Here is a 12,377-nt window from a genome sequence, read left to right as displayed (position 1 = left end):
CCGGGGGTTCCCGAGCCAGCGGAGCAGTCCGCTGGGAACCGGGTTCACTTCCACGGCTTTTCCTTTTTATTTTAGAAGCACGCGGGGCGGCAGTCCCCGGGGGCGGGGGTGGGGAGAGGCTGGCGTGCAGAAGCCCACGGCGGGGGAGGGTGTGGATCCGGCGAGCCATGCTGGAGTCAGGGGTGTGGCGGCGCGGGCCCGGCCGGTAGGGAAGCTCAGGAGGGGCGAAGGGGAGGGGGTCGATGAGGCCCGACCGGCGAGGGCGCGGCGGCCCTGCGCAGGCGCAGAGGGCACGTCGCCGGCCTTTCCCTCGGTCCCGCCCCCCCAGAGAGACCCCCACCCCACCTACTCCGCAGCCCTTCTGCGAGTCGAGCCTCGCGACCCCGGCCCCTTGGGGGACCCGGCCCGGCCCTTTGGGGGACCCGCCCCAGCCCCGTACTGCCCGGCCCTTTCTGCGAGTCGAGCCTCGCGACCCCGGCCTCTTGGGGAGACTCTCACCAGGCCCTTGTTCCCTAGATGACCGGTTCTAACGAGTTCAAACTGAACCAACCCCCCGAGGACGGCATTTCCTCAGTGAAGTTCAGCCCCAACACATCGCAGTTCCTGCTGGTCTCCTCCTGGGACACGTCCGTGCGCCTCTATGATGTGCCGGCCAACTCCATGCGGCTCAAGTACCAGCACACCGGCGCCGTCCTGGACTGCGCCTTCTACGTAGGTGTTCTCCGTTTCAGCTCCTGCATCCTTTTGAGTTTTATGGTGTCCCTCGTGATCAGCGTCCCTTTTGCAGTGTTGGGCGAAGGCTCTTGTCGGTAGAGTCATTTGGACAGCGCCCCTCTCTTTCCACTCCTCCCCCACCCCCACCCCAATAACCTTGAGGTTCCGGTGCTGCTTTGTTTTTGCGTTTTGGCCCTGGGGACTTGACAGACGTCAGGAACTGGGTCTCCCGTTAAGCTTCTGATGGAGTTAACACTGAATTTTTCTGGACAGAATGTACTTGAAACTCACAGCAAGACTGTAAAATTTGGCCGTCTTACTTATTAAAAGGTTTGTTTGCTAGTAAATGGGAATACGTATTGGCTCTCAGCCAGTGTGGTGAACAGTTCTTAATTTGCTTGCATAGTAGTTTGGGTGACTACTTAGGTCGCTCAGTTTTTTGTTTGTTTACAATGAGTGAGCCCAGCGTACTTCATTCTGAGCATAAACTGAGGAGTTGGCTGGTAGATAGAGGAATTTTTCAATACTTTTTTTTTCCATTTAAAAATTATTAAACCTAAAAGAGTCAACTTTACAAGTAATCGAAGGATGCAATTTAAAACCACAGTTAGATACTGTTTACTCCTAATAAACTCATTGCGATATAAGAAATTATAAGTAATGCTGAGCAGGGTGTGATAAGGCTGTCCATACCCTAGTTTTCCTTAATCTTGCTCCTAGAAAACGCTACTAAAAATGCTTATCATGTAGTTGTTTATTGAAATAAAAATGTGAACAATTGTTTGACAATGAGGACGTAAGAAAATTGGAAGTTCAGTTATAGTATGGATTATTACGAAATCACTACTGATATTTCTGTGGATTGATTAACCTGAAACTAAAAAGTATCCAGAGTTTGATTTCAAATTTTATTTTAAAATTACATGTTTTTATAAGAAGAAGATTAGAAGAGAGATGGTAAAGTGTTGGCAGTAGTTATCTCTAGGTGATTGGGCTACAGGAAACATTTTCCTTGATAGTGTTTTCCAAATTCCATAACCTGTTACACATACGTGCTCAGTCGTGTCCGACTCTTTGCTACTCATGGACTGCCAGCTCTCCAGACTTCTCTGTTCATGAAATTTTCCAGGCAAGAATACTGGAGTGGGTTGCCATTTCCTACTCCAAGGTTAAACACTTTTTTTTAAAGCTTTGTAAGTTCTGAGTGACTTGAAACTTTTTATTTTGTAGGATCCAACACATGCCTGGAGTGGGGGATTAGACCATCAATTGAAAATGCATGATTTGAACACTGATCAAGGTAACATAGGCACATTTTTACCAGTTTATTGTTTTCCTAGCTAGTGCTTACTTACAAATGTTTATTTAAGAAGAATAGTTCCTGAATTGCTTAGTTCCTGAGTTGCTTAGATAAAAGTAAAAGTGGCTTGAATATAAGACTTTTTTGTTTAAATGATAACCATTAAGTTAGAATCACAAAATATCATGTATGTATTTTAACAGTGTAGCTCATTGTGACCTCTGTCCACAGTATTTACATGAAGAGGCACTTACGTGTTTGACCTTGACCCTGCCCTCAGAAGGGGACTGGATCTTGCAGTGTTCTACCTTGCAGTAGAATTTTTCCAGGATAGTTTCAGAGTTCTCTTTTCAGAAACTAATGTAGTTCAGACTGAAGGAAGACAGGGTTTTAAAAATCTAATATTATAAAATAGCCAATCCTGTCTGGGTACCATAGTAACCCAGCTTGTATGATTGTTTAGCATAGAACATTTGCATTTATTGAATGAAGGACAGGGTAGCACGTTTTCTTTTAGTTAATTTCTAAGCGATGAAATTTACCCCCATTTTTATTGTGACTTTGGAGTAGAATAGAGATTGGAATGGAACTCAAATACACAGCTCTCTAGTAAAGGCTTTTTGTTTATTTGTATATGCACGTGTTAGACATAGATGTACTTGAAGAACATAGCAAGGCACAGAGATAGGACTCAATGAGGATGAGTTGGACGGTGAGAGAATGGATGGAGGATGGGCGCTATATTTTTTTATCCAGAAGGAAGGATCCAATCAGAAGAGGCTTTTACGTGAAAGCCGTTTTGTCATGTAACTCACAGCTGCGGATGTTCGGTTTTGTTTGCTAGCAGTTTTTTCTAATCAGGAAGTTAGCTTGCAGGTTTAGGTTCTGTTTGTTTGAAAACTCAAGAAAACACCAAAAAGCAAAGATTTTTGATGCTAGACACCATAATTAAGGGAATTAGCTGCTTATTCTCAGAAGGTCTTTGCTGAATTTTATGAGATACTTTTCTTTCTTGTTTAAATGGAGTGTTTTTAAACAGGTAGTTTTCCTCTTTGAGGATCAGAACCACATACTCTTTGTATTTGTTGTTACCTTAGCATGTGATATCGATTCTGGCACATAGTAGACAGTAGATACTAATTGAATGAATGAATGAGATAACGTGAAAAGTTGAAATTGAAAGGGAAGAAATTGTGTATTAGAAATTTGATGAGCTTCCCTGGTGGACTAGTGGCTAAGACTCCATGCTCCTAACGCAGGGGGCCTGGGTTCAATCCCTGGTTAGGAAACTAGATCTCACATCCGCAACTAAGATCTGGCATAGCCAAGTAAATATTAAAGAAAGAAATAGAACCACCATGAAAACCAAGTGGTTATTAATCCTGAGCCTCCCTGCTTTCCTCATCCCCAGCTTTCAGGTAATCCTGTTACCACTTAAATCTGTTTCTTTGAAACATCAGCTTAATGTGATACATTTTATCCAGATCCCTTGGACCAGAGTTCTCCACTCAAGTGTTCATTCAACAGGTATATTTTGAACACTTACCATGTATCAGAACATGCACTGCATACAGTCAGAACTATAGAGTTGAAAGAAGGTTCCTGATTTGAAGGAATCTAGAATCGTGAGGAAAATAACTGATAGACTATCATTTTAATGTTGTCTGAAACTCAAGGTAGCTTTTCGTATTACTGTGCCAGTGAATCAAGCTATGCCCTGTAAGATGGACAGAGGTGAATGAGTGACTTTGTAGTCCCGGAGAGGTTTTTCTATGTGTAGATACTTCTGTTGAGTGGGTGGAAGTGGATTCGTTACAGTAGAATGAATGTTTCCTTTTGTTGTTCACCTGAGGAATCTTTAGTAAAGCTAGGTGTTGGTTGTTGCTTTATTTTTATTCCTACAGAAAATCTTGTTGGAACCCATGATGCCCCTATCAGATGTGTTGAATACTGTCCCGAAGTGAATGTGATGGTTACTGGAAGCTGGGATCAGACGGTTAAATTGTGGGATCCCAGAACCCCTTGTAATGCTGGGACCTTCTCTCAGCCTGAAAAGGTAGGCTTTTTATGTTCATGACAGGAATTATGGTTCTTGGGGTGATTTGACTTGATAAGTGATGAAGATAATGTTGAATTTAGAGGTTAAGAGTTGATGAGTCTATTTCACAAACCCAACTAAATATGTAAAGGAAAACTAATCTTCATACTTTGGTCAGCTTTTTCCTGTCAGTTGTCACATTTGTACTGGATAGCACTAGTGATAAACCCACTTCCATGTATTGTAATGCTTTAGATCCTAGGGCTGAGAAGCAACTTTTCAGAGAAGTCATTTAGCAAAGACTGAAACTGAGTTTGACTTCCGCAAGCAGGAAGTGGGATGGAGCATCACTCATTTTCACTTAGGCCTGAGCTTTCTCTTTAGTTGACTGTGAGAGGGTGAAATGGGTTATCATTTAAAGTTTAGTGAAAAAGATGTCCTTTATTCGCTGGCTTTTATAATTTATTTATTTTTAATACTGACAGGTAGTTGAAGGAAGCTTCTTAAAACTGAAATGTTGTGTATTATTCTAACCTTTTGATCTGTACAATGAAAATGTAATTGAGCATTCTTGATGTATCCTCATCAGACTTTATCAGGTGGTAGTTAATTTTAAAGATTGATTGTTTTAGCAGTTTAAAGGTATCCTTCACTTGAGTCTATTTCCTCAGTGTAAATATACTATTCAGTTCCTGTTAGCTGTCATTATATACTGTAGTGCATCCAAAGAGCCATTATTTTTGTCACATCAGAGTCGAATCTACTCCTGGCAAGACCTTTGTTCAGAATAAAATAATTGCATTGTTTCTAGTTTTGATTTATGGTTGTATGTAACATGTTAAGAGCTGTGATAAATTGCTGACAGAATATCATATAATGGACAGCCACACTGAATCAAGCAGCTTATTGGTTCAGCAAGGTTCATTATGTCACTTTTTTTAATACGGTCTTTGATAAATGTATATACCTAGTCAGTAGCATGACAGTGTTTTTACTTGATTTACGATCAGTGGGGATAGAAAGCACTGTTAGAAGCTTGTGTGTCACCTGGATAGTAAAGATTTAAGATAAAATTCCCATTCTGATTGTACTGTTATAAATTGATCTTTTTCTGGATTCTTTGTTTTTTGAATTCGGCGTTTCATGTATGTTACACTAATTTGTTTTTCTGCAAATGTTTTTTGAATAAACAGCAGTATCTCTTATTGAAACACACTTGTATTAAATCTACTGTTTTGAGTCTTTTAAATTCTGTGTTTTTTCCCTTGGTCAAATTAGTTGTTGAATTTTAAGGCTAGATTGTAGAAATTATCAGGTTATTATGTTCTTAAACCCAGTCCCACCACCTCTGCCCACTGCCCTCCCTGGGGGGCGGGAAAGGGGGGACGCTTATGTGGTTAATATGTTAGTGATAACTAACCGTAAGCTTTAATTACTGAATGTTAAAGAGATGTCTTACCATGTAATGAGGCCTCTTCATTTTTTATAGTGATTCTTCAGGTTTTAAAATATTAAATTAGATTAAATTAGTTGCTAATTAATTAAAAGTAATGATCAGAACACAGTTATATACCTGAAGTCTAGATTTTTAAAAAAATGATTTAACATGATCAGGAAAATATATTTTATTACTATTTTCATGAATTTCCTATCTCTGTTTGGTCTCCAGATAATGTATTTGAAAGTAAGTCACCTTAAAGGCTTATTTGCAGGAAATTTTGTGATTTATTATAAGGGGATAATTTGTGAAAGTTGTTTTACTATTGAAGAAAAGGAATTTTAAGGGGTGGGGGGAGCAGTTGTTTTTAGGGGATAAGTGCTTTTAAAATTTTCCGTAAACATAACTCTGTCTTGAGTGTTTAGTGTGACATCAAGGCGTAAAAATTTGCTTTGTCATATGCCAGACCACTGACCTTGTCTTTTAATTTTGAGTTCGTATGCCACCAAAAGCAAGTAAGCAGGTAATTAATGTTAACTCTCTCACTCTTCCTGGAAAGGCCTATTTATTAAGTGTGACAGGTGGGAAAATCAAAGAGTTACAACGTGAAATCTGTGTCTAAAAGGTGGTCATAGAAAAATAACTTTGAAAATGATTGTCTTATGAAAAGCCAGAAGCTCACTGAAAGGTATCTTGAGCTGTTTTTATGGTTTTATTGTCTATTGTCTCCTTTTTGAGTATCTTTTACACTTTTATATTGTGATTAAATGAAACGAGGGCTATAAAATTATTTAATAATTTACTTTGTTTTAGTAAGAAAGAGAATCGTCTTCAGAAATATTTTTGGAGAGTTAATTAGAATGTGCATTATTATGATACGTGGTTAAGTATTAAGAATATCTTGGGTGTATTATTTTGTGCCAGTTACTTGGTTTGTGTAACTGAAGTATTTAAAATTTTGGTACCTGTGTTTGTGAACCTTTAGCTAACTTTTTTTTATGGTTTTATGATCGTGGACTTTATTTTGGAGCAAAATGCCATTTGCAGGCATGCATTTTTAGCAAGTTTTGGTGTTTTTTGAAAGGTGTATACCCTGTCGGTGTCAGGAGACCGGCTGATCGTGGGCACCGCAGGCCGCAGAGTGCTGGTGTGGGACTTGCGGAACATGGGCTACGTGCAGCAGCGCCGCGAGTCCAGCCTCAAGTACCAGACGCGCTGCATCCGCGCATTCCCCAACAAGCAGGTACTGACCTTGCCTCCCCCGCCCGCTGTGGGAATTTGAACCTAGTAGAATCCTTTATAATAATTTGGTCACTGCGTTTTACGCATTGCTTTCTTTTTTTTTTTTTTTGGAGTGGTGATTGGAATTTCTCTTAGGTGTATTTTCACAGCCTTTTGTTAAAAGGTAGTGTGTTAACTCAATTTTAGAGAAGGCTTTGATTTTCACAGAGGGTAATAATCTACCAGTGGTTTTCTGATTGCTTGGTGCTCTTCCTCCAGGAAGCTTGACAGGTATACAGTAATCGAAGAGAGTTTTGCAGGTATTTTAATTTACAAACCAGCGAATTCAGGTTTAAATCTGAAAATTTAGAGTTAGGGAATTTGCTGTTTGCTCCCCCCCCCTGCTTTTTTTTCCTTCTTTTTTGTCCCTTTTGTACCCTAATACTAACAGCTTTTTAGCTAGTCTGAGAGCAGAACCTACGTTTTTTTTTTTTTTTTAAAGGAATGTCTCTGAGGTTAGAGGGGAGCTGTGCCTCATATAGTGACTAACTCTTGATGAACAGTGTGGGTCACCTTCCATCATCATTACTAGAAGAGGTGACACTTTATTAGTGCACCCCTGCCCCCAGTCCTGAAAGTTGGAAGGGAAGTTGGTGGTGGGGTCATTTGCTCTGGGAATTTTATAAGAGGAAAGTCATTAAAAACAGCAGATATCTTTGGAATCTTATGGCTGTCCTTCAGAGGTTGTGGAGCTCGAAAGAATTAGGTCCATTACTCTATTCTCTTAGCTCTTTATTTCAAAAGGCTACTACCTCAAATGGTGATCACAATTCTTCTCAGGATATTGTAAATTTCCATTAGAATTGAAGTTATGAAAAACCTTAAATGCGTGGTTCAAATATGGTTGTATTTATGAATATCATGATGTTTTATATCCAAAATTTTCTGTCGGAGTTTATCTGTAGTTTATAATGGAAGCTTTTTAACTAAAAGTAACATTTTACTGATTCTTTTTTCATTACAGGTGTTAATAGTTTTTTAGGAATAAATCTTTTTCATATCTCGAAAAATTAAAGAAGTAAAATATAGATTTCATATTATCTTCCTTTCTTATCTTCTCTGACCTACTATTTCAAGGCAAGGTGAGGAGAGGTTTGAAATTATAGAGCACTTTTGAGCCTTGCTGAAAATCTGTGTTGTTTGGGTATAAACTTGCTGTAGTTAAAAGCAAGAGGCAGGATGATAGAGATGGAAGGCTGGTTTTCCAGTTGGTCTGGATTATTGATATACCCTCAGTGAAGAAGATACAGTTCTTAAAACTGTTAGAAGTGAGGAGACATCAAGCCAAGAAAAATATATTCCAAGTGATGGAATGAATTTGAGTCCCCTTCTGAACAGGACAACAAATAAATTATATTAAAATAATTTAAAAATTCCTGTGAGGTTTGACAGAATACCTAGATGTTTTTGATTGCAATGTGCAGAGTACTGGTAAAGTAAGTGATGGTGGCTTTTTTTGTTTGTTTTTTAATATAACAGATATAAGTGTTTTTAAACTTTTGGCGTGATCTTATCTATATTAGTATTGCTTAAACATTTGTTTAAAATACAGCCGTATTCTCTTTTCATTTTAAAAATAATTATCTTTCTTTAATTTGGGTTGAGTTTGGGAAAGTATATGCCTTGTTTTGGAATCTGGATTCACTAGTTTTGTCTTCTGATTTCCTCTTGCCAGGGTTATGTATTAAGTTCTATCGAAGGTCGAGTGGCAGTTGAGTACTTGGACCCAAGCCCCGAGGTGCAGAAGAAGAAGTATGCCTTCAAGTGTCACAGACTAAAAGAAAACAATATTGAGCAGATTTACCCAGTCAACGCCATTTCCTTTCACAACATCCACAATACTTTTGCCACAGGTAGAGTATGGCATGTTCACTTCTATCTGCTTGTTAATATAATTTTGCTGTTAATTGAATGCTGTATATTTGTACTTGGGCAGGTTTTTTTTTTTTTTTTGGTCATTCTGTGTGGCATGTGGGATCCTAGTTCCCTGACCAAGGATTCTGCCCCCCCTTGCATTGGAAGCGTGGCATATTAACCACTGGACCACCTGGGAAGTGGGCAGAGTTCTTAAAAATTGTGCTTGGTTTTTTATGATATTTAAAGGGAAAAAAAAATCTAGTATAATACTCCCTGGGGAAAATGCAACTTCTGTGATCTTAAAAATTATCAAGATAATGGCTATTTTTGTATCTGCTTTCAAGAACTATTTTTTGAAATCACTTGCAGGTGGTTCTGATGGATTTGTAAATATTTGGGATCCATTTAACAAAAAGCGACTGTGCCAGTTCCATCGGTACCCCACCAGCATCGCCTCACTCGCCTTCAGTAATGATGGGACCACGCTTGCAATAGCATCATCGTATATGTATGAAATGGATGACACGGAACATCCTGAAGATGGTATCTTCATTCGCCAAGTGACAGATGCAGAAACAAAACCCAAGTGAGTATGCTTCACCTGTATTTGAGCCTTTTCTTGCATTCAACCCAGGATTTATTAATTTTTCTAAATTCATGAATAGCATTGTTGATGCCTGTTTGATATTACAGCTGACTCTAGGGCTGGAGTTGATTTTATCTTGTTCTCCCAAGCTTTCAATATCCGTAGGTTGATAGACGTCTGATGGATAAAATTGTGCCTAGTTGTTTTGTAGAGAAGAATGTCAAACTCTCATTCTTCTTGAATAGGCACTATTATTTGAATCTCTGGAGTTATTACTAGCTCATTGCTTCAAAATTAAGTTGAGGAATTCAAGAATAATTTATTTTAGCAAATTCTATTTAAGATATTTAAGAATTTGAACTGCCAAAAATCTTTCCTCTCCACAGAGGTTGTTTCTGTAATATTTACACAGAATGAAATGACCTTCAGGTCTTACTGGAAATCCAGAGTAATATGGCCTTGCTTGGAATACTAGATTTCCTTAGTTTTGAAATTTCTGTAGATGTCTTTGGCTCTTGGGTGTAACTGTTGACAGGGAAGAACCATTTACATTTTCTCAGTACATGGGGCAGAGCTTTTTACTTGAGCCAGACTTGAGGGAAACCTGATACCTGGACACTTGTTTGACCATAAAATACCAGCCCCCAAGAGTCTTGGTCCTGCTCCTTGTCCCTCTCTCCTCAGGCCCTGGAAGGAAGTCCTCAGTAAATATTTATGGAATAGCTGACTGTTTCCAGGATCCCTGTACTCTTCTGAATTAGAATGGCATAGAGGGCCCTTGCTGAGTTGCTGGAGTCCCTGAGAGAGGGCAGAGTGTGAAGTGTTCAGTACCGGGTGTGCCTTCACAGTTTGTCTTTGGAAAAGGCATGGCGTGTGAAGCCTGGTGGATAAAGGGCTGGGTTTGCGTTTATCTCTCGCTTCTGTGTCTCTTGTCCTGGCCGGCCGTTTTGATCTCATGCTCTTCTTTTTTCTTTTGAACTTGTAGGTCACCATGTACTTGACAAGATTTCATTTACTTAAGTGCCATGTTGATGATAATAAAACAATTCGTACTCCCCAATGGTGGATATATTACTATTAACAAAGAAGCCAGGGAACATTTTTTAATTTTAATATTATAAGAACCTGAAAATATTGGAAAAGAGGTTTTTTTATTGTTTGTTGTTTTTTTTAAACACTTTCTTTAGCGCATGAGATGGTTTGATGGTTTTTCTGCATTTAAAGGTATTTGGGCAAACAGAAGGGGAGGGCAGCAGCAGCACTTCTGAGAATCAGTTTTGACCTTGATTTTTGTTTCCACTGCGGAAATAAATGTTTGTAAATAAATGTAGGTGATAAAGCCCCCTTTGCATTCTTTCTGGGCCTTAAATGGTAGAGAAGAAGGCTCTCGAGCCATTTGTTTCTCTTGCTGGTTATAGTTGCTAATTCTAAAGCTGCTTCAGACTGCCTCATGAGGAGGTTAATCTACAATTAAACAATATTTCCTCTCGGCCGTCCATTATTTTCTGAAGCAGATGGGTCATCATTTCCTGGGCTGTGAAACAAAGCGAGGTTAAGGTTAGACTCTGGGGAATCAGCTCGTTTTCAATCTTATTAGGGTGCAGGAGGAAAACTAATAAGAAAACCTCCTAACATCATTTTGTGACTGTAAACAATTATTTATTAGCAAACAATTGATCCCAGAAGGGCAAATTGTTTGAGTCAGTAATGAGCTGAGAAAAGACAGAGCATATCTGTGTATTTGGAAAAATAATTGTAACGTAATTGCAGTACATTTAGACAGGCATCTATTTGGACCTGTTTCTATCTCTAAATGAATTTTTGGAAACATTAATGAGGTTTACATATTTCTCTGACATTTATATAGTTCTCATGTCCATTTCAGTTGCCCAGCCGCTGGTGATTAAGGTTAAAAAGAAAAAAATTATAGTGAGAATGAGATTCATTTCAATGTAATGCCCTGAAGCAGAACATGAACTTAGCTTGGCCTATTCTAGGTAGTTCCAAATCGTTTTTTTGTTGTCACACTTTTTGTTTTTTTTATTTATATTATTTGCAAATGTATGTATCTGAATGGTACTTGGACCTTTACTGAAATTTGTTTCATCCATGATGTATTTTTAAAAATTTCTTTTGCTACAGAGAGAGGTCTTATTTTTATTTGTAAGTATTTTAGTGAAAACTTATTGTAAATCTGAACCCATCTTTTGAAATGTATTTTCTTCATTGCAGGTCCACCTAACCATCTCGTGAAAGTGGTTTCTCTATGGAAAGCTTGTTTTGCTTCCTACCAATACATGATTGTCCCTTAAGGGGTGCGTTGTAGTCACTGTGGACACACTGTTTAGTATGTGAATCTCTCTGCTCTCTTGGTGTGCCCTTTCCTCCCGACTGTAGGATGAGGAGTCTTTGTGTCCTTGTGCAGTAGTCTGAAGAATTGTTTTTCCCTCAGCAAGCCCAGTTGCTGTGTATGTGCAGCTTGAGCTCTTTCTGTAAAATAACCTAAACCCGTTATTTCCATGCTGTCTAATAAATCAGAGATTCAAAACCCTTAAATGTTGGATGTTTTTAAATGTTGGTAATTAATGTAATTTACTTCGTAAAAAGCCTTCTGTAAAGCAAACCTCCCTTCATCAGGGGGCCGGGTGGGGATGACATTGTACCTTTCGGTCCACACTGCCTTGTTTAATTATGTCTATTCGGATGTACTTTGGGGATTCAGTCTTGAATAAAGTGATCTGTTGGAGTTCTGCCATTTCCCTTGTGTCCTCTTGCTGGATCAGCAGGGCCCTCGAGCCAGCTGTGTGGCTTCACGGGACGGGCCCAGCCTGCAGGCAGCTGCCGGACCCCTTCTGGCCCAACTCTCTCTGGGAGTGCCAGGGCCCCCCCGCGCCTGCGGCTCCCAGCCCCAGCGCTGATGCCGTCAGTGGGTGCACTCACAGCCAAACGACAGACCCGTCTGTACTTATCCATCAAATGCTAAATCAAAGGGAAGCCCTTGGGATGGTGAATAATGTAATAGCTGGAGACTAACTGATGGTATTGGTTCTTTAGTGTGATTATATGCTTTTTAAAGTCATAACCACTTGGTTGAGGACAGAGCATAAATTTAAAACATGGTTTAACTGAAAGAGAATTAATACAGTTTCATAAAAGGTGACCA

The 12,377-nt window shown here is 39.4% G+C and overlaps 1 protein-coding gene across 2 annotated transcripts in view; it reads left to right on the top strand.

The window, feature by feature from the left end:
- The window catches only part of BUB3 (BUB3 mitotic checkpoint protein), a 12,600-nt gene extending 631 nt beyond the window's left edge, over positions 1–11,969 (top strand). The window contains exons 2-8 of one of the 2 annotated variants that reach the window (XM_010859174.1): positions 517–711; positions 1,945–2,014; positions 3,919–4,070; positions 6,575–6,733; positions 8,447–8,624; positions 8,998–9,214; positions 10,200–11,969. In XM_010859174.1, coding sequence (XP_010857476.1) covers positions 517–711; positions 1,945–2,014; positions 3,919–4,070; positions 6,575–6,733; positions 8,447–8,624; positions 8,998–9,214; positions 10,200–10,215 — 987 coding nt within the window. In that variant the 3' untranslated portion in view covers positions 10,216–11,969. The remainder of the gene's footprint in view (positions 1–516; positions 712–1,944; positions 2,015–3,918; positions 4,071–6,574; positions 6,734–8,446; positions 8,625–8,997; positions 9,215–10,199) is intronic. The other variant, XM_010859175.1, reaches the window with a different exon arrangement.
- The last annotated feature ends 408 nt before the right edge of the window (positions 11,970–12,377 follow it).

The sequence above is a fragment of the Bison bison genome, unplaced genomic scaffold, assembly GCF_000754665.1.
Source record: "Bison bison bison isolate TAMUID 2011002044 unplaced genomic scaffold, Bison_UMD1.0 scf7180017864456, whole genome shotgun sequence".
NCBI lineage: Eukaryota > Metazoa > Chordata > Mammalia > Artiodactyla > Bovidae > Bison > Bison bison.
Note: the sequence above shows the minus strand (reverse complement) of the source record. Positions and strands in the feature narration are given on the sequence as shown.